Genomic DNA, 22,600 nt, shown 5'->3' on the forward strand with positions numbered 1-22,600 from the left:
TAGTATTGGCGCCTAGTTTACCGTTTTCTGTTGGTTTCTTTGTCTTTTCCTCACAGTATCATTCGAACTTTTTCAGGACTGTCTGGAATTCACTCTTGTCTTGCCCTTTGGAGAACTTGAATGTTTTGAAGGTTTCTTCTGCTCCTGCACCCGCGATGGTGAGCAGAAGCTCTGTCTTTTCAGCATCGGCCACGTCTTGTAGGTCGGCTGCTACCAGGAAGATCTCAAACCTTTGCCTGAATGCCCGCCAGTTTGCACTGAGATTGCCGTGGTACTTGAGCCGCTGTAGAACCGGAATCGCGAACATCTTGCCTGGGTGCTTTTGCTGGTTGTCACTGTTTGCTGAGTTGAAACTATATGGATTTAAACAGTCACTCTTGGTACCATCTTTTGTTATGCTCTTGACGTAGCATAAGCTGCTTCCTTGGTGTGCACTCTGACAAAGGAAGGTTCAGACCTGGAGATAGCTTTAACACATTTATTACATTGTTAACAATTCTCCTACTTGGATTCGACTCTCCTGTTAATCCTGCTATAGCTACTCAGACTAACTAATCAGTCTGCTACAATCCACGTGGTGGGTGTGATGTGTTTCAATCAACCCTGTCTGTACTCACTAAGTGTCTTCAGTGGAAAGAGAAAGATCATGTGTGCTGTGTCCTTATATATGGGTTGGTGTAATGCCCCCCTGTGGTAGTGTCACGTCTGGGTGTGTCGTGACTGCCCATTGGTCGTGTCCTATCTTACTGACCTATTGGTTGAATGTCTGTGTGTCAAGTCTCTGGTGCTCCCTCTGGTGTCTAGCTAGGTGTAGTGTGTTCACTTTAACCCCTTGTGTATTTACAGTGATGCATATCACCACATGGCCAGGAGGACTGCCACCCAGTGCTGCAGGAATTTCAGTGACCTCCACCGGGCCACACTTGTGAGTTGGCAGTGGCCGCCTGGCACCGGCGCCCCAGTGATGACCATGTGCCTGGCACTGCCCTGCTCAGCAACATACTGTGCCCCAACCCACCCATGTCAAGCAGTGCTGCCCACGCCTGCCCTTCCATTCCGCCCCCCCCCCACCCTGCGATGAACGAAGCCTGTGGCTCACGATGCCTGCTCTGTGCCCCGCAGGGATGTGGCTCCATAACAAACGGATATAACTAGCATGCACACTCTCTGGGAAGCTTGCTCACAGGTGCATGATCCTCACACGATGGTCGCACACGAGCTGGACATTAAGGTGGTGGACGCTCTTCCTATTAATGAAGGGCATTCCCTGATGTGCGCAAGGTGACATGCGTGCCATCTATTACCCCCTGGCCAGGGGCCTCTCATCATTGGCGGAGAATCCAGCTGCCTGGGCATCTTGTTGGGCCTGTTCCTTCCAGGCCAAAGTTTATAAAGTTTGCTGCACTGGTAAACAGGGCATCCATGACCTCACAGATGCCCTTGTGGGCTGTATCTTGTGAGGTGCCGCACAAAGCCCGCTCGAGCCCTGGAATGACCCTGAGGCGTAGAGGTTCAGGGCTGCAGTAACCTTGATGGCCACTAGGAGCGGGTGTCCTCCTCCTCCACGTGGTGCCAAGTCCGCAAGAACGTGGCACAGGTGCCGCACCGTCCCCTTGTTTTTTTTTTGTAAATATATTTTATTCAAGATTTTTTGGCCAAACACAACAGTACGTAGTGTTTCTTTTAAACAACAATAAAGCAATATAAATAACAGTGGCCAGTTTTAAACAAATAAATAAATAATATATGAACAGAAACAAAAACCAAACTAAATGGCAACTACCTTTTCAAAGATAAATACTCTCCAAAGATACAATCCAACAGTCCAATATACATTACCTACAACAAGTGCCTATACATATACAATAACATCCCTGAGAGTCCGTCCGATTCCTCCCCCCCCCCCTCCCCCCCCTCCCCCCTGGGTTGCTGCTGTTGTCTTCTTCTTTTCCATTCCGTCTATCTTTCTGCGAGGTATTCGACGAACGGTTGCCACCGCCTGGTGAACCCTTGAGCCGACCCCCTTAGTACGAACTTAATCCGCTCTAGCTTTATAAACCCTGCCATGTCGTTTATCCAGGTCTCCACACCCGGGGGTTTGGCTTCCTTCCACATTAACAATATCCTGCGCCGGGCTACTAGGGACGCAAAGGCCAAAACATCAGCCTCTCTCGCCTCCTGCACTCCCGGCTCTTCTGCAACCCCAAATATAGCCAACCCCCAGCTTGGTTCGACCTGGACCCCCACCACCTTCGAAAGCACCTTTGCCACCCCCACCCAAAACCCCTGTAGTGCCGGGCATGACCAGAACATGTGGGTGTGATTCGCAGGGCTTCTCGAGCATCTCTCACACCTATCCTCTACCCCCAAAATTTACTGAGCCGTGCTCCAGTCATATGCGCCCTGTGTAACACCTTAAATTGTATCAGGCTTAGCCTGGCACACGAGGACTATGAGTTTACCCTACGTAGGGCATCAGCCCACAGCCCCTCCTCAATCTCCTCCCCCAGCTCTTCTTCCCATTTCCCTTTCAGCTCATCTACCATGCTCTCCCCCTCGTCCCTCATTTCCCTATATATGTCCGACACCTTACCATCCCCCACCCATGTCTCTGCGATCACTCTATCCTGCACCTCCTGCGTCGGGAGCTGCGGGAATTCCCTCACCTGTTGCCTCGCAAAAGCCCTCAGTTGCATATACCGAAATGCATTCCCTTGGGGCAACCCATATTTTTCCGTCAGCGCTCCCAGACTCGCTCCAAATCCCCCATCCATTCTCCCCGGAACAAACCTATGATTATTTCTTATCGGGGACCGCACCGAGGCTCCCGTCTTTCCCCTATGCCGTCTCCACTGCCCCCAAATTTTCAATGTAGCCACCACCACCGGGCTTGTGGTGTATTTCTTCGGTGAGAATGGCAACGGTGCCGTCACCATAGCTTGTAGGCTAGTCCCCCTGCAGGCTGCCCTCTCCAATCTCTTCCACGCCGCTCCCTCCTCTTCTCCCATCCACTTACACACCATTGAAATATTCGCTGCCCAGTAGTACTCACTTAGGCTCGGTAGTGCCACCCCCCCCCCCTGTCCCTACTATGCTGCAAAAATCCCCTCCTCACTCTCGGGGTCTTCCTGGCCCACACAAAACTCATAATACCCTTCTCGATTCTTTTGAAAAAAGCCTTCGTGACTGTGGTAGTATGTATTGGGGGTCATGTGGGACTGGAAGCCGTAATGTCATTGGCTGACAGATCCCGGGTCCTGGTTGGCCGTTGACCTCATACTCCGCCCTGAAGGCGAAGTATAAGAAGCCGGTGCCTTCCCCCGCATGCCAGTTTACTATCGGGCTGCTGGGGAACAGACACGCTTAATAAAGCCTCATCGACTTCACTCTATTTGTCTCATGGAGTCTTTGTGCGCCACAATTTATTAAGCGTGCCTAAAAAGGACTATGGAGCTCAGGATCATTCCAGAATGCCTGAGGATCAGCCCCCACGCAGTGAATGCGGCAGTAACCTTCAAACACTGGCAGACTTGCTTTGAGGCCTACATCACATCGACCACAGGCCGAGTCTCAGATGAACAAAAACTGCAGGTCCTGCACTCGAGGGTGAGCACGGAGATTTTCACCCTCATTGAAGACACCCGCGATTTCCAGACGGCCTTCACAGCACTGAGAAGTCTCTACGTTCGCCCAGTTAACCAAATCTACGCTCGCTACCAGCTCGCGACAAGATGGCAAGCTCCCGGAGAATCGATGGACGAGTTCTACGCCGCGCTGCTGATTTTGGGCGAGCCTGCAGCTGCCCGTCGGTGAACGCAAACGAACACACGGACATGTTAATGCGCGATGCTTTTGTTGCAGGTATGCAATCCTCCCAAATCCGCCAAAGACTTCTAGAAAAAGAGTCACTAGGACTCTCAGAGGCACGGGCCCTGGCAGCCTCGCTGGACGTAGCCGCGCGTAATACCCGCGCCTACGGCCCCGACCGCGCGGCAGGCCATTGGGCCCCGTACGTACCCGCCGCGGCAAACCCCCTAACCCCCCCCCCCCCGGACACCCCACAGGCTTGCGCAGTCCAAACGCCGAGTCGCACCGGGGGCGCCCGCTGTTATTTCTGCGGCCAGGCGAAGCACCCCCGACAACGCTGTCCGGCCCGCGCAGCCATCTGCAAAAGCTGCGGGAAAAAGGGCCACTATGCGGTGGTGTGCTGATCCCGCGTGGTCGCCGCCGTCCCGGGAGAACAGGGAGCCCTACAGGCAGTCTATGCCTCCCAACCCCCCCAGCACGCCATGTGCGACCCGCAGGCGCCGCCATTTTGGGTCCCGACCACCGCGGCCCCGGGAGAACTGGGAGCCCTGCACGCCGCCTACACTCCCCATCCCCCCTCCCCGCAGTCCATGTACGACCCGCCGCCGGCGCTCCCGATTTGGGTGCCGGCCAACACTCTCCACGGAGAGGAGGGGGTTTTTCGCATCCCGAACGCCACCCTCACCCCCGTCCCGCGCCCCACGCCTGACCCGCCGGCGCCACCTACCTTGACCCCGACCACCGCTGTCCCCGGCGAGGGAGCTCCGCATGGTGCCAGCGCTCGCGGCCCCACGACTGACCCGCCGGAGCCGCCGACCTGGGCCCTCACCCCCGTCCCGCGCCCCACGCCTGACCCGCTGGCCTGGGCCCCGACCACCACTGTCCCCGGCGAGGGAGCTCCGCATGGTGCCAGCGCTCGCGGCCCCACGACTGACCCGCCAGCGCCGCCGACCTGGACCCTCACCCCCGTCCCTCGCCCCACGCCTGACCCGCCAGCGCCGCCGACCTGGGCCCTCACCCCCGTCCCGCGCCCCACGCCTGACCCGCCGGCAATACAACTTACCTGGACCCCGATCACCTCCGTCCCCGGCGAGGGACCTCCTCACGGTCCCAGCGCTCGCAGTACTGACCCGCCGGCCTTGGCCCCGACCACCGCTGTCCCCGGCGAGGGAGCTCCGCGCGGTCCTAGCGCCTGCGGCCCTGGCGCTCGCAGCCAAGGAACTCCGCGCGGTCCTAGCGCCCGCGGCCCGGGCGCTCGCAATGCAGGAACTCCGCGCGGTCCTAGCGCCCCCCAGACCCCCCAGCACTCAATGTGCGACCCGCAGACGCCGCCATTTTGGGTCCCGACCACCACGAGGGGAGGAGGGGCCCCGCCATCTTGGACCGCCCCCGACCTGTACGACGCATGGGGGCAGCCATTTTGTCCACCCCCGACGCCATCTTGTGACCCCTCAGCTACGGGCGAGGTATGGGGGTGGCCATTTTGTCCATCCCCGACGCCATCTTGGACGGCAACAACGGACCCCACCCCACTACTACAACCACGGCTCGCTTCGGTTACACTCGATCAGGCTCGGCCCCGGACTCTCCAGACGACGACGACAACGGTCCTAATTAACGGCCACGAGACGCCATGCCTAGTCGACTCCGGGAGCACGGAAAGTTTTATACATCCCGACACGGTAAGACGCTGTTCCTTAACTACCTTCCCCAGCGCACAAAAGATTTGCCTAGCTGCAGGATCCCACTCCGTACAGATCCAGGGATTCTGCATAGTTACCCTAACGGTACAGGGGAGGGAATTCAAAAACTACAAACTTAACGTCCTTCCCCAACTCTGTGCCCCCACCTTGCTGGGCTTAGATTTTCAATGTAACCTACAGAGCCTTACGTTTAAATTCGGCGGCCCCATACCCCCACTCACTATCTGCGGCCTCGCCACCCTCAAGGTGCAACCCCCGTCCTTGTTTGCGAACCTCACCCCGGATTGCAAACCCGTCGCCACTAGGAGCAGACGGTACAGCGCCCAGGACCGGACCTTCATTCGCTCCGAAGTCCAGCGGCTACTAAAGGAGGGCATAATCCAGGCCAGCAATAGTCCCTGGAGAGCGCAGGTGGTAGTAGTGAAGACAGGGGAGAAACAAAGGATGGTCATTGACTATAGCCAGACCATCAACAGGTACACACAACTAGACGCGTACCCTCTCCCCCGCATATCCGACATGGTCAATCGGATTGCCCAGTATAAAGTCTTCTCCACCGTGGACCTCAAGTCCGCCTACCATCAGCTCCCCATCCGCCCAAGTGACCGCAAGTACACAGCCTTCGAGGCAGACGGGCGATTATACCACTTCCTAAGGGTCCCTTTTGGCGTCACAAACGGCGTCTCGGTCTTCCAACGGGAAATGGACCGAATGGTTGATCAACATGGGTTACGGGCCACGTTCCCGTACCTCGACAATGTAACCATCTGCGGCGACGATCAGCAGGACCACGACGCCAACCTCCAAAAATTCCTCCAGACTGCCAAAGCCTTGAACCTCACGTACAACGAGGACAAGTGCGTTTTTAGCACCGATCGGCTAGCCATTCTGGGCTACATAGTGCGCAATGGGATAATAGGCCCCGACCCCGAACGTATGCGCACAGTCATGGAATTTCCCCCCCCGCACTGCCCAAAAGCCCTGAAACGCTGCCTGGGGTTCTTTTCATACTACGCCCAGTGGGTCCCCCAGTACGCAGACAAGGCCCGCCCCCTAATACAGACCACGACTTTCCCGCTGTCGACAGAGGCTTGCCAGGCTTTCAGCCGCATCAAAGCGGACATCGCAAAGGCCACGATGCGCGCCATCGACGAGTCCCTCCCCTTCCAGGTCGAGAGCGACGCCTCTGACGTAGCTCTAGCGGCTACCCTTAACCAAGCGGGCAGACCCGTGGCCTTCTTCTCCCGAACCCGCCACGCCTCAGAAATCCGCCACTCCTCAGTGGAAAAGGAAGCCCAAGCCATAGTGGAAGCTGTGCGACATTGGAGGCATTACCTGGCCGGCAGGAGATTCACTCTCCTCACTGACCAATGGTCGGTAGCCTTCATGTTCGATAATGCACAGCGGGGCAAGATCAAGAACGACAAGATCTTGCGGTGGAGGATCGAACTCTCCACCTTCAACTATGAGATCTTGTACCGGCCCGGAAAGCTGAACGAGCCGTCTGATGCCCTATCCCGCGGGACATGTGCCAACGCACAAATTGACCGCCTCCAAGCCCTCCACGAGGACCTCTGCCACCCGGGGGTCACTCGGTTTTACCACTTCATCAAGTCCCGCAATCTCCCATACTCCTTAGAGGAGGTCCGTACAGTCACAAGAGACTGCCACATCTGCGCAGAATGCAAACCGCATTTTTTCAGGCCAGATGGAGCGCACCTGATTAAGGCTTCCCGTCCCTTTGAACGCCTCAGTCTCGATTTCAAAGGGCCCCTCCCCTCCACCGACCGCAACGCGTATTTCCTTAATGTAGTGGACGAATACTCCCGCTTCCCTTTTGCCATTCCCTGCTCCGACATGACCGCGGCCACAGTCATTAAAGCCCTGAACAGCATATTCACACTGTTCGGTTACCCCGCATACGTCCACAGCGACAGGGGGTCCTCTTTCATGAGTGACGAGCTGCGCCAGTTCCTGCTCAGCAAGGGTATAGCTTCAAGCAGGACGACCAGCTACAACCCCCGGGGGAACGGGCAAGTAGAAAGGGAGAACGGCATGGTCTGGAAGGCCGTCCTACTGGCCCTACGGTCCAGGGATCTCCCAGTTTCACGGTGGCAGGAGGTCCTCCCGGACGCTCTCCATTCCATCCGGTCGTTATTATGTACGAGCACTAATCAAACGCCTCACGAGCGTCTCCTTGTCTTCCCTAGGAGGTCCTCCTCTGGAACGTCGCTGCCGACCTGGCTGGCGGCCCCAGGACCCATCCTGCTCCGAAAGCACGTGCGGGCACATAAGGCGGACCCGTTGGTCGAAAGGGTTCACCTCCTCCACGCAAACCCCCAGTACGCCTACGTGGAGTACCCCGACGGCCGACAGGACACGGTCTCCCTGCGGGATCTGGCGCCCGCCGGCACCACGCACACCCCCCCCGACACCATCAACCCAACCGCCCCCCTTCCTGCCACCGCCGCACCCCGCGACCGCCCCCTTCCCAGGAGGATCAGTCCCCCTCCCCTTTGCACCGACAGCTGAAACCGTGCGGCTCCCGGAGGCGACAACGCTGGTACAAGCACCACCACCACCGCCGGGGCCGAGGCGATCGACACGGACGACCAGACCGCCCGACCGACTCGTGGCGTCGATGTAAAACAAAGATGGACTGTCCAATAAACATTTTGTTTTTCCTATATCCTCTGTAAATAGTTGTAACAGGACGATACTGTCCAATACGGTACTACCATGTAACTGTTCTATCCTCCCAGGACCAGTCCTGTAAACCCTTACCACCATACGAAGCATCACCCCGCCGGGTTCATTTTTGACAAGGGGTGAATGTGGTAGTATGTATTGGGGGTCATGTGGGACTGGAAGCCCTAATGTCATTGGCTGACAGATCCCGGGTCCTGGTTGGCCGTTGACCTCATACTCCGCCCTGAAGGCGAAGTATAAGAAGCCGGTGCCTTCCCCCGCAGGCCAGTTTACTATCGGGCTGCTGGGGAACAGACACGCTTAATAAAGCCTCATCGACTTCACTCTATTTGTCTCATGGAGTCTTTGTGCGCCACAATTTATTAAGCGTGCCTAAAAAGGACTATGGAGCTCAGGATCATTCCAGAATGCCTGAGGATCAGCCCCCACGCAGTGAATGCGGCAGCAGCCTTCAAACACTGGCAGACTTGCTTTGAGGTCTACATCACATCAACCACAGGCCGAGTCTCAGACGAACAAAAACTGCAGGTCCTGCACTCGAGGGTGAGCACGGAGATTTTCACCCTCATTGAAGACACCCGCGATTTCCAGACGGCCTTCACAGCACTGAGAAGTCTCTACGTTCGCCCAGTTAACCAAATCTACGCTCGCTACCAGCTCGCGACAAGACGGCAAGCTCCCGGAGAATCGATGGACGAGTTCTACGCCGCGCTGCTGATTTTGGGCGAGCCTGCAGCTGCCCGTCGGTGAACGCAAACGAACACACGGACATGTTAATGCGCGATGCTTTTGTTGCAGGTATGCAATCCTCCCAAATCCGCCAAAGACTTCTAGAAAAAGAGTCACTAGGACTCTCAGAGGCACGGGCCCTGGCAGCCTCGCTGGACGTAGCCGCGCGTAATACCCGCGCCTACGGCCCCGACCGCGCGGCAGGCCATTGGGCCCCGTACGTACCCGCCGTGGCAAACCCCCTACCCCCCCCCCCCCCCGGACACCCCACAGGCTTGCGCAGTCCAAACGCCGAGTCGCACCGGGGCGCCCGCAGGCCAGTTTACTATCGGGCTGCTGGGGAACAGACACGCTTAATAAAGCCTCATCGACTTCACTCTATTTGTCTCATGGAGTCTTTGTGCGCCACAATGACCACCACCGGGAGGCACTGAAACACAAAAAGGAATCTCGGGAGGACCACCATTTTAACCGCCTGCACCCTACCTGCCAGTGACAGGGACACCATGTCCCATCTCTTAAAGTCCTCCTCCATCTGTTCCACCAACCGCATTAAATTAAGCCTATGTAATGTACCCCAATTCTTGGCTATCTGGATCCCCAAGTACCGAAAGTCCCTTGTTACCTTCCTCAACGGTAAGTCCTCTATTTCTCTGCTCTGCTCCCCTGGATGCACCACAAACAACTCACTTTTCCCCATGTTCAATTTATACCCTGAAAAATCCCCAAACTCCCCAAGTATCCGCATTATCTCTGGCATCCCCTCCGCCGGGTCCGCCACATATAGCAACAAATCATCCGTATACAGAGATACCCGGTGTTCTTCTCCCCCCCTGAGTACTCCCCTCCACTTCCTGGAACCCCTCAATGCTATGACCAGGGGCTCAATCGCCAGTGCAAACAATAACAGGGACAGAGGACATCCCTGCCTCGTCCCTCTATGGCGCCGAAAATAATCAGACCCCCGTCCATTCGTGACCACGCTCGCCATCGGGGCCCTATACAGCAACTGTACCCATCTACCATACCCCTCTCCAAAGCCAAATCTCCTCAGCACCTCCCACAAATAATCCCACTCCACTCTATCAAATGCTTTCTCGGCATCCATCGCCACCACTATCTCTGCTTCCCCCTCTGGTGGGGGCATCATCATTACCCCTAGCAGCCTCCGTATATTCGTATTCAGCTGTCTCCCCTTCACAAACCCAGTTTGGTCCTCATGAACCACCCACGGGGCACCGTCCCCTTGTTGAGGTGAAGCCTCCGGCTGCACATGTTGTCCGTCATTTATTTGAAGGACTAGCGCTGCCTGTTCACCCTGGGGCATCGTTGGCCTCCCCTCTGGTACCCTCCCTTGCCTGATGAGTGACCAGGTCCTCAGGTATGGGGTGGGGCCCTGCACATGGCTCGCCTGGACTGCTAGCAGCACGGTGAGGGCAGCTTCTGCGGGGTCCAAAATATCATCCATCTCGTGTAATAACTGTAAGGATTCGGAAAGGGTGAGAGACAGACAACCAACGGTGTCTTCCTCCCCGGGACCCTCCAATCCTCAATGGCTCCCCCTCTCGCTCAAGCGCAACACGCCAGTTAAATCGCACCCATAATGTTATTTTGCTGTCATGCCAAAAATGACAAATTTCCTTGATTTTCTTAACAGTGTGTTAATGACCCAATAAATGCATGTCTCCGGTGAAATCCTTGGAGAAATAACAGTACGGAGTCTTCAGACTCAGTGATTCTATTGATGCTCTTCTCCACACCCTAAAATTAAGAAAAGTATTGAACATAATTTTGTGATAGATACATACTCTGTATGTCCTTTGTGGACAAGGTCGCCTTTTCAGGGACAGAGTGTGTAAATTTAGAAGGTTATTACAAATATCCTGTTTTATAACATGAACTCCAGGCATAAAGACTGGGGGCGGGATTCTCCGACCCAGCGCCGGGTCGGAGAATCGCGGGGGTGGGGCGTGAATCACGTGGTGCCGCTCCGACGCCGGTCCGCTGATTCTCCGGCGACCGGAAAATTGGCGACAATGGCGCCGGTGCGGTTGGCGCGGCGCCAGCCCCCGGCCATTCTCCCCGCGCAATGGGCCGAGTGCCTGCCGAGTTCGGCCGAGTCCCGCCGGCGTCGTTATCCTGTGGTCCTTCCCGGCGTACCTCGGTGTTCATGCTGAGGGGGGGCGGCCTGGTGGCCTGGCCCGTGATCGGGGCCTACCGATTAGCGGGCGGGGCTTATCCTGGTGGGGGCCTAGGTTCCTCCGGACCGGGCCCCTGTGGGTCTCCGCCACGTTTTGTCAGGGCCGGCGCGGAGAAGGCAACCCACGCGCATGCGCGAACTCGCGCCGTCTGGGCTGACGCCCGTATCGGCAGCTGGAGCAAGGTTCTCCAGTGCAGTGCTGGCCCGCTGTGTGGCGCAGGGTCGATGATCCTAGGGGCCAGGTGACGCCGTCATAAAACGCTCTGCCGTTTACGACCAGATCAACACTTAACCCCAGGATTGGAGACTCCCGCCCTAAATTCAAGCACACCAAAGTCACTCTGGGCAAAATTCTCCATTTGACCCCCCACCCCACCACCATTTTGTACTTCCATCAACTTTCTAAAAATAATACTGTCAATATGAAGAATCTCATTCTCTTTTTTTGCTTTCGTTAATGTGTACTGTTTTCCAAATAGATCCAAATTTTCTGCTCAATGAATATAAATGAGCGGATTTTGTAACCCATGTCCCAACAACACTTGTAAAATGCTAAACTGTTAATTGTTCACCAATCTGGTCGAGGTTAACCAGAGGACATTATTTACACACTACCATTTTTAAGAAGTCAAATACAACAATAATGCAGCTGGGTACAATTTTTTAAATTTAAGCTGCTCCTGATAGATAGAACATGGAACATACAACACTACAGCACAGTACAGGCCCTTCGGCCCACAATGTTGTGCCGACCATTTATTCTAATCTAAGATCAACCTAACCTACACCCCTTCAATTTTCTGCTGTCCATGTGTCTGTCTAAGAGTCGCTTAAATGTCCCTAATGACTCTGACTCCACCACCTCTGCTGGCAGTGCATTCCATGCACCCACCACTCTCGGTGTAAAGAACCTACCCCTGACATCTCCCCTATACCCTCCTCGAATCACCTTAAAATTATGTCCTCTCGTGACAGCCATTTCCACCCTGGGGAAAAGTCTCTGGCTATCCACTTTGTCCATGCCTCTCATCACCTTGTACACCTCTGTCAAGTCACCTCTCTGCCTTCTTCGCTCCAGTGAGAAAAGCCCTAGCTCCCTCAACCTTTCTTCATAAGACATGCCCTCCAGTCCAGACAGCATCCTGGTAAATCTCCTCTATACCCCCTCCAAAGCATCCACATCCTTCCTATAATGAAGCGACCAGAACTGGACACAATATTCCAAATGTGGTCTAACTAGGGTTTTATAAAGCTGCGGCAAAACCTCGCGGCTCTTAAACTCAATCCACCTGTTAATGAAAGCCAACACACCATACGCCTTCTTTTAAAAAAAAATTTTTTTAGAGTACTCAATTCATTTTTTCCAATTAAGGGGCAATTCAGCATGTTCAACCCACCTACCCTGCACATCTTTGAGTTGTGGGGGCGAAACCCATGACAACACGGGGAGAATGTGCAAACTCCACACGCATGGTGACCCAGAGCTGGGATCGAACCTGGGACCTTGGTGCTGTGAGACTGCAGAGCTAACCTTGCAGCACTGCACCACCGTGCTGCCCTACCATACGCCTTCGTAACAACCCTATCAACCTGTGTGGCAACTTTGAGGGATCTATGTACGTGGACCCCAAGATCCCGCTGTTCCTCCACACTTCCAAGAATCCTGCCTTTAACCCTGTATTCAGCATTCAAATTCGACCTTCCAAAATGAATCACTTCACATTTATCTAGGTTGAACTCCCACTTCTCAGCCCAGCTCTGCATCGTCAATGTCCTGTTGTAACCTGCAACAGCCCTCGACACTATCTACAACTCCACCAACCTTTGTGTCATCGGCAAACTTACTAACCTGCCCTTCCACTTCCTCATCCAAGTCATTTATAAAAAGCACAAAGAGCAGAGGTCCCAAAACAGATCCCTGCGGAATACCACTGATCACCGACCTCCAGGCGGAATACTTTCCATCCACTACCACTCGCTGTCTTCTTTCAGCCAGCCAATTCTGTATCCAGACAGCCAGATTTCCCTGTATTCCATGCCCCCTAACTTTCTGAATGAGCCTACCATGGAAAATCTTATTAAATGCCTTACTGAAATCCATATGCACCACATCCACTGCCCGACCTTCAGCAATGTGTCTCATCACATCCTCAAAGAATTCAATGAGGCTTGTGAGGCATGACCTGCCCCTCACAAAGCCATGCTGACTATCTTTAATAAAACTATGTTTTTCTAAATAATCATAAATCCTATCTCTCAGAATCCTTTCCAGTATTTTGCTCACCACAGACGTAAGACTGACTGGTCTGTAATTCTCAGGGATTTCCCTATTCCGTTTCTTGAACAGGGGAACAACATTCACCTCCCTCCAATTATTCAGTGGAGAGCGAGGACGCAAAGATCATTGCCAACAGCGCAGAAATCTCCTCCTTCGCTTCCCGTACAAACCTTGGGCTGGAATCTTCGCTCTGCCGCGCCACATTTCTATTTCACCCCACCGGCGGGACGCTCCGTTACACCGGCCGGTCAATGTGGTTTCCCATTGTGGGGCGGCCCCACGCCGTCGGGAAACCTCCGGGCTGCCGGCAAAACAGAGCATCCCACCTGCGGAGAATCCAGCCCCTTGGGTATATCCCGTCTGGCCCAGGGGACTTATCTATCCTGATGCTTTTCAAAATATCCAGCACATCCTCCTTCTTAATATCAACCTGTTCGAGCTTTTTAACCTGGTTCACGCTGTTCTCACGAGCAACAAGGTCCCTCTCTCGAGTGAATACTGAAGCAAAATATTCATTTAGGGCCTCCCCCACCCCCTCAGACTCTAGGCACAAGTTCCCGCCACTATCCCTGAACGGCCCTACTCTCATTCTGATCATCCTCTTATTTCTCACACAAGTGTAGAACACCTTGGGGTTTTCCCTAATCCTTCCCGCCAGGGCTTTTTCATGCCCCCTTCTAGCTCTCCTCAGTCCATTTTTGAGTTCCTGTCTGGTACCTTGTAGCCCTCTAGAGCCGTGCCAGATCCTTGCTTCCTCAACCTTATGTAAGCATTCTTCTTCCTCTTGACTAGAAGCTCCACTTCTCTTGTCATCCAAGGCTCCATCGCCTTGCCATTCCTTCCTTGTCTCAGTGGGACAAAACTGTTGTGTTGGGTGTTCTGGTTCACAAACAAGCCAACAATGCTGGAAGTGGTGTAACGCTATTTTATTAACTGTTCAACTATGCTAACATACTGTAAACGTGGGTATAAGCAATACCAGCTTAACTGTGGACCCTTTCCTATCACTAGCTATGGTGAGACACTCAGCACATGGTGAATGTCTGTGATGCAGGCTGTGAGCTCTGTGCCCTGAGCTGGCTGCTGCTAGAATGAGCGGGAACTCTCCTGTCCCCTGTCTTTCTCGTGCTTGTGCTCTCACTGGTGATTGGCTGCGGTGTTATGTATGCTGGTTGGTTCTGCTGCATGTCCATCAGTGTGTGTATGTGATTGCACCATAATGTACTGATGTATATTATGACAAAAACGATCTAGCACTCGCAGCAAGTGCTCCTTAAACTACCCCCACAATACAGTTGTGCATTTCCCTGAGAACATCTGTTCCCAATTTATGCTCCTCAGCTCCTGTCTAATAGCACTAATAGCAGTATAATTTCCCCTCCCCCAATTAAATACCTTCCCATACTGTCTGTTCCTAACCGTCTCCATTACTATGGCAAACCACAAGAAGTTATGGTCACTGTCACCGAAATGCTCTCTCACAGAGACACCTGACACCTGGTCTTGTTCGTTGCCAAGCACCAAATCCAATATGGCCTCCCCCCCCTAGTCGGCCTAGCTACATATTGAGTCAGGAATCCTTCCTGGACACACCTGACAAAATCTGCTCCATCCAAACCATTTGCACTAAGGAGGTTCCAGTCAATGTTAGGGAAGTTGAAGTTACCCATGCCAACAACTCTGTTACTTCTGCACTTTTCCAAGATCTGCCGCCCAATCTGTTCCACCATCTCTCTGCTGCTATTGGGGGGGTCTACAGAAAACTCCCAATAAAGTGACTGCTCCTTTCTTGTTTCTGACTTCCACCCATACTGACTCAGTAGACAACCCCTCCTCAACTACCTCCTTCCCTGCAGCTGTGATGCACTCGCTAATTAACAGTGCCACTCCCCCTCCTCTTTTACCTCCCTCCCTATTCTTCTTAAAACATCTAAACCCCGGAACATCTAACAACCATTCCTGCCCCTGTGAAATCCATGTCTCCGTAATGGCCACAACATCGTACTTCCAAGTACTGATCCATGCTCTTAAGTTCATCTCCCTTATTCCTGACACTCCTTGCATTGAAACAGACACACTATAACCCATCCCACTGAGTGCAACGTTGCCCCATCAACTGTCTATCCTTCCTCACAGACTTGCTGCATTCTATTTCTGCCTGTTCAACAGCTACCCAATCCTCTGATCCGTAGATCTGGTTCCCATCCCCCTGCCAAACTAATTTGTGTGTATGTACGGCTGTCAGTTCACGATTAAACGGGTCCAATCTGTAAACTAGCTTCAGTTTGGAATGTTTCATGCCAATTTAATAGCACTTGTCCAGGAGATCATAGAAATGTCAAATTCTAAATGACATATTTCATTCACTATTTTCCCATTTCTGCAAAATGAACAAAATTGACTTACCGGTGATTGCAGACAAGAAACTGGTAGCCAATGAAAGCGCAATTGGGAATGCAGAAATTTGCCTGAAGCAATAGAAAATACGGTCACATTTTCTCACTAAAATCACTCCTTTGCTCCGCGTACGTCATTTCCTGACAGTGGTGACTCTTACTTTGACCTGCTGCACAAGTGTTGCCATTTCTTCATTATCTCATCTTCGGGTTACATGTATTAAAATGCCAGTTGATTGTATTTGAGGATACGTCAAAGGGTATCTTCCTCCAACATCCACACAAAGCACTCTTGGCAGAAAGTCACTGAATGGTAGTGAGAGCACTCCCCTCACCCAATTTCACCTTTATCTAATACAAAAACAGAAAATGCTGGATAAACTCAGCAGCAGTCTTGAAGAAGTCAATGGACTCAAAACATTAATTCTGCGCAGATACTGCCAGACCTGCTGAGTTTTTCCAGCATTTTTTGTCTTCATTTCAGATTTCCAGTATCTGCAGTATTTTGCTTATATTTATCTATTTCTATTTTTGGAACATCTGACCAATAGTGATCCAACCCTCACTGAGCATAGATCTAATATAAAACCCTGGATTTGCTTTTACCAACTGGTATATAAATTGCTTCTCATTCCCTAAATTGTTGTTATTAAAGCCATATTTTTTCATATCCCCTACAGGATTTGACTCAAATTGTGCTTTTGAAATGCAAGACAACTTTATACCTACCTGCTTCCTAGTAGGAACTCTTCTGTAGTTCCTCCTTTTGTCTTTCCAGGTTTAAAAGCAAAGTAGAACCCAATTGCTGTAGATACAACCAGCATTGCGGCAAACACAACATAATCCCACACCTGTAAAACATTTCTCACAGACATAGCTGTTGCTTCTGCTGCTGTAAAATCTGAAAAGCACTGATCAGAAATGGAATCAGGTTAAAAGTCCAAAGTTTTATGAGGAACCACATGATCAACTGGTGCTCCTTGGCCTACGATGGCCTCTGGTCAAGCAACATTGTGATTTTAAAATTCTCATTCTTGTTTTCAATTCCCTCCTCCATCACGCCCTTCCCTTCTCTGTAATCTCCCCCAGGATATCGGCACTCATTGAATTCTGGCCTCCTCACCATCCCCAATTTGAGTTTGCGGTGGCCAGTACCTTCATTTGCTTTGTCAATGGGCTCTGGAATATCTCCTTACACCTCTCTGCCTTGTTTCGCTCCTTTAAAACATGGCTTAAACCCAACCTCTTTCATTAAGCTATTGATCAGCTGTTTCTCCCTGTGTCGCTCAGTGCCATATCTATTTTGTAATGACTCGGGGAAGCACCTTGGGATATTTTGTTAAAGACGCTATGGAAAAATGTTGCATTTGTTGTCAGATTGCAAACCTGCTCTTTCAGCTGGCTCAGAACGGGAGCCGGCCGATTTGCCCCCTGCCCACATTTGTGGAGTGGCTTTTGGGAGCTTATTATCCAGAGGCCATTTCCACCCAGAGTGTAGAAAGAACAATTCTCCAACCTGGACCTCAATAATGAATAGCTTGCGAGATTGATATGCTTCAGTAAGAACATCTTTAGTTATATCTGCTACTTACAACATCAGCAGGATGAGTACTGCATTGCCAGTGGATGAGAAGGTGGTGCGGCAATTAACTTTTATGTGAGGGGCTCCTTCTATACTGAATTGCAACATCCCAAATTGGCATGTACTGGGGATCCTTAAGGTTCTTGGGATACATGCTGGCACTAAAGCAGCTTATAAATCGTAGGAGATGGTGGAATGAAGAGAAAGTGGGATATGAGAAGGATAATTAGGCTTGAGGCTGGTGTTATCTTCTGCTGCTTCAGGCTTGCCATTATCCATAGCCTCAGCAATAGACACTTCAATGATGGTGAGTACCAACTCCTCCATGGCATTAAGGACATGTTGCCATCTTTGTCCTGCCAGTTAACTCCTGCTGTCTCCAATTGTCTTGCAAGAGAAATAGAAGTGTGTCACTGTACATGGTGAAATCTCTTTCAATGAGTGGCTGTCTTGGTCGAATAGCTCACTGTGCGTATTAGATACGAGATATGGGTGTGAGGTTTGAAACAGGGCTGAGGTGCAGCCAGGAATGCTAGGTAAGAGTTCTGATTGGCAAAGGTTCCTGGTAGGTGAGTGATGGGATGTGGTGTATTCAGCAGTGCCTGAATCTGACCTTGACCACTCCTATTGTAGAGGGTGCCATCTCCGCTACTCCACTACTGGGCCGATATCTGGGGTTTGAATATCTGTGTGTGTCTCTCTCCAGCCGGCACTGAAACTTCAGAGGCCAGGGGATGTCGCACTGGGACACTTCCACTGAAGAGAGCACTGATTCAGGCCTGCCGTTTATTCCTAACCGACAGCCTGAGACTTATATCACACAGATCTCCAGACCCCTACCAATACCCAGGTGACTCTCTCTCTTGCCGGTGGTACAACACCCACCCGGTTCCTACTTCACTAGAGTAGCTTTCCCAAGAGAGAGAATAGGACACTGCTGTTTATTTCCTAACCAGCAGTCTGTCCTGAGTGAATCGCTCAAGATGACCCTCGATTCTTGAACCCGGAATTAAGGTGAGGAGTATTTTTAACAATGACTTGGTCAGAGATCGCTGGTGAAGGATTGAAGAATTTAAACGACTCCAATTAGCATCAAATCAAGATTTATTGTAAAACCCAGGTCAAAATCATCAACAGAAGAAACACAATAAAATCTTATGCTCTAATACAACTAAGTCTATTCAAAAGGTAATATAGCGGACACAACGAAAATTCTTACGGTTACACAGGTTTTAGCAAAATCACAAGGCACAAAACAAGTTACCTTCCCCAAAGCCTCAACCACTATTAAAATCAAGGGAGTTTCGCAAGCTGCTGCGGGTTACTTACGGTCACAGGCTGCAGAGGTCAAGTCAGGGGTGCAGAGGTCGAGCCAGGAACGAAGAGCGCCCCAATCGAAAACACAGCCCCTTTTATATTGTTTTACCTGGCTTTGTCCTGTGATCGGCCAGCCCCTTTTGCATTGAAAAAGGTAAGATTTAAAGTTCCCGCTGGTCCTTTGAGCCGGTCAGACCTGTCGAGATGGGAGTACCTCCCCTAGGTCCGCCTCCAGTCTGTTTTTTGAGATAACGAGGTTGAGCTCCCTTGAAGATTTTCAAAGACTTCCATCTGCTCCGGAGATAGCTGCTATGTTGATGGGGTGTTGATTGGATTCTGCTCTGGTGGAGGCCAGGTCATTTACATTTGCATGGGGCTATGACCATCCCATTGTCCTGCTTGCATGCAAGCCTCCTGTGTATTCCCGTGCCCCTTTGTCTGTGTTTTGATGTTATCTTGTTGTCTGGCTCCTTCTTCCTTGTAGCTCCTAGGGGGGTGTTTTGGAAATATTTATGTATTTATGTCCCTACTCAGCTCAGCGGACCAAGCCTGCTGGGAAAACTGGTTCTGTTCCCTTGGCTGGAAAGTCAGTTTACAGTCTCTGAGTTTCTCCAAAAGGGCCGAATTGCCCGAAAACTTACAGATGCCCCTTCGATACGTCCCTACATGCTTGGACCGTATCGACACAGGTGAAGGGCAATTATTTCCTTTTGTGTGGACCGTAGGCCCCCCCTCAACAACATGCGAAACTACAAGTCCCAAGACAGTTCCCTTAATCTAGGCTACCCCTGATTTCAATAAAAGGGAAAGACAAGACCATACTTAATTCAAGCAGACAGTAACATATACACATTTCACCGGAACCCCAAACGTAAGGGTCCCTGTACATATATCACACTCCAAGTACACATTTCACCGGAACCCCAAACGTAAGGGTCCCTGTAACCCGCGAATCTATACAACTATTTACAATTGCATCTGTTTATTTCACCAAGGATCCTCCTTTCTTGGCTGCACTTCGCTTCTTCCCGATGAGGGCTCTTCATTTACTCTCCATCGTCGATACCTGCAGCTGAGAGGTTTAGTCCAACTGAGGCGACAGCACAATGTACCCCTTGTACAACATTTCCTTTGTGGGGCAAACACTAAACCATTCTTGGGCTCCCCCCCTGGTGGTGATCGGACAGTTGTGAGGGTCGATCGGTTGGGCTGTGGGCAGGGGTCGCTTTACCTGAACCAGCAGTTCGGTATCTTCTACAGTCATCCCTTCCCAGGGCGTTACACATCCCTCCCCACTGCGGTCAATTTATCCCGTTCCCTGGGTTCTGCCACCACCTTACAAAAAGTGATTAGTGCCCCTTGTGGACATGCCTCGGTAGATCCCCATGAACACAAATAAATGCCCTGGTCAGAAGCCCACCCCTTATCCCCGCAAACGGTGATCCTACCCGGTGACCCCGTGATGGTCCGTTAGGTGTTGTCCAGTCCGTTCCCAGTCCGAGGACCGATCCCTCATGTCCAGCCTCAGCTTCCTGGGCCACCACCATCTCCCCAAAGGAACGTCCCCCTCACAGGTTAAACACACCCGCCTGCCCTCAGTCACCCTAACCCGGTCAGTCGAAGGACTCTTCTGTCTCGCCTCTGCGGAGTTCTCCCGGTCCCACCATCGCCAGGATCAGCAAACTCCACATCGTCGGGTGCCCCATCTGTAAGACAAACAAAACACATCCTTGCCTCCACAGAACTACCTACCTTGAAGTGCATGGGTGCTATCCGGTGGCGGCAGCAGCTCCTGCTTTGAAGTTGCCGCAGCCTGTCTGGGGTTCTGTGTTTACAGCCCGGCTGCACCAGGGTCCTAGTGCCTGGTGCTTCATCATTTTACCCTTGCACCAGGCGCTTCTGTGTCCCCACGATCCCAAATACCTCACACACAACTACACACTAATTTAGAACTAGCAGGGGGAAAGGAAAGGGAATATGTTATATACAATGCCACCCGTCTCCGGGTGGCCAAATTAAAACTGTGCCCCGTTACACTGGGGCATTACGCCTGTTTGGTCCAACGGCTCGGGCCAGACCGTCCCCTCCCGGGGGTTCGGGCTGCCCCTTGCCTCTCCTTTCCCAACAGGGTTCGGTGATCCCTCATCGCTCCCTTCTACTCGGGTCCCCTTACTGCGGGACCGGGTTATTGGGAGGTGTGATGGGGACCATCTTAGAGGGGGCTTGGAGACCCGATTGCTCCTTCGTCCCCTGACTGGTTCCCAAACCCAAGGTGATACCTCCACTTCCTCCGCCTCCTTAGCCTCTATACTAAGGCAGGCCACCTGACCCACAGGTAAGGGCTTGGGAATCGTTACTGTCCCTGGGCTGGGTGCTTGCAGCACTGTCGGTCTCTTTGGGACTGCCCCTTCGGGACAGCACCTTGTCACCGGTTGTGTGACCGTGGAGTCAGGGACCTCCCCCACCGTCGTTAATTCTACGGGGGGTTTCTCCACTACCACCCCCAGTCTTCCCCCCACCTTGCTCTTTCTTGTCCTTATGGGGTGGAACAATTTAAATTGACTGATGTGGCGTTCGCATGGGTCCCACCTTAAGGGATTTAAACTGCAAATAGCCCCTGAGGCAGCCTCCAGAATGGGACCCTGCACCTGGACCGGACCAGGGTCTGGGGCTAGAACTACCCCTGCGCTCCCTTTTTCCTGAGGCTGCTCCCTGGGTAGTCATACGGGTTCTTGTGGTGTGGGTGCGGGCAGGCCCTGGCCCGTTGCCATTGCCACCTGTCCCGACCCAGCTGCTAGGCTCTGCAAAAAGGCTAAAAGTTTCTTTACCTCGAAGGTTTCCGGGGCAGCTGCTCCTGCCGCCGGGGTCTGACTCTCTACTGCGGGAGCCCTCTCCTGCTTGCTAGGGTTTTTACATTCCCTCTTGAAATGCCCGGCCTTCCCACACCCGTAGCATACCGGTTTCTCGTCGGAGGTCCGGGTGCCCTCATGCTTCCACTCTCTCTTAGGGGCTGCTGGCGCGATTTCATGCACCCTACCCTTAAGGGGCTTGTCCTCACCCCTCTCCCCATTACGATATGCGAGGGTAAGTTTCCTAAGGACCTCTTCCTCATTAAGGTCCGGACTCTGCGGGTCGAACCAGTGTTCGGCTTTTGCCCTAACGTTAGGGAGACAGTTGGCAACTAGGGTCTTCAGCCAGTGGGCGGTTCTTTCCCCTAAATTCCGTCTATCCGCTTGAACCCCGCATGCCTCCATATAGACAGTCCACAGTCTGTCTGCGAACATGGTGGGAGATTCCCCTGGTTGCTGCTTGGTTTCCCCCACCCTCATGAAAGGGCTCCCCAGATTCAAGCCCATTGCCTCCAGAACAGCAGTCTGTGCTGCCGCCCAGGTGTCAGGTCTTCCCCCATTCCCAGAGGTCACTGTCCTGCATAGCTGGGCATCTAGGGTTATCAGGGGCATCTTTATTTGCTCCCCTTCGTCGCAGTCATTGATGTTGGCAGCCTGTTCCACCTCCATAAAATGCAGCGACGGATCCCCCTTTGGAGTTAGTCTGGGAACGTGGGCCACCATCCCCCTGAGCGCGGATGCCCCATGAGGAACGATAATGTCGCCCTCAACCGGTCCCCTGTTTGCCATCCCCGCCGGGGGACCATACCTTCTTTGCCTGACAGGGCACATCTGCCCTACCTGGGGTTCCTGCTCCTCCTCCCCACTGTCCAGCTCTCCTGCCTCGTTGGGTAGCCCCCCTGTCCCCGGGCTAGCTACCCATATAGGAGACGCCGCTATCTGGGGATACACTGCCGACCCCCCTTGGACTTGCCCCTGAACGTGCAGCCCGATCCCCCCCTGCCGACCCGGACACGATCCCGGTGCCTCA

At 52.7% G+C, this 22,600-nt stretch overlaps 1 protein-coding gene across 1 annotated transcript in view; it reads right to left on the bottom strand.

Moving 5' to 3' along the window:
* Window positions 1-16,727, bottom strand: part of LOC140395691 (sodium-coupled monocarboxylate transporter 1-like) — a 119,217-nt gene extending 102,490 nt beyond the window's left edge. The window contains exons 1-2 of the mRNA XM_072483763.1: window positions 16,552-16,727; window positions 15,833-15,894 (exon numbers count right to left, since the gene is read on the bottom strand). Of these exons, the coding sequence (XP_072339864.1) occupies window positions 15,833-15,894; window positions 16,552-16,697 (208 nt within the window). The 5' untranslated portion in view covers window positions 16,698-16,727. The remainder of the gene's footprint in view (window positions 1-15,832; window positions 15,895-16,551) is intronic.
* Between the last annotated feature and the right edge of the window lie 5,873 nt (window positions 16,728-22,600).

Source organism: Scyliorhinus torazame, chromosome 18 (genome assembly GCF_047496885.1).
Source record: "Scyliorhinus torazame isolate Kashiwa2021f chromosome 18, sScyTor2.1, whole genome shotgun sequence".
Classification (NCBI taxonomy): Eukaryota; Metazoa; Chordata; class Chondrichthyes; order Carcharhiniformes; family Scyliorhinidae; genus Scyliorhinus; species Scyliorhinus torazame.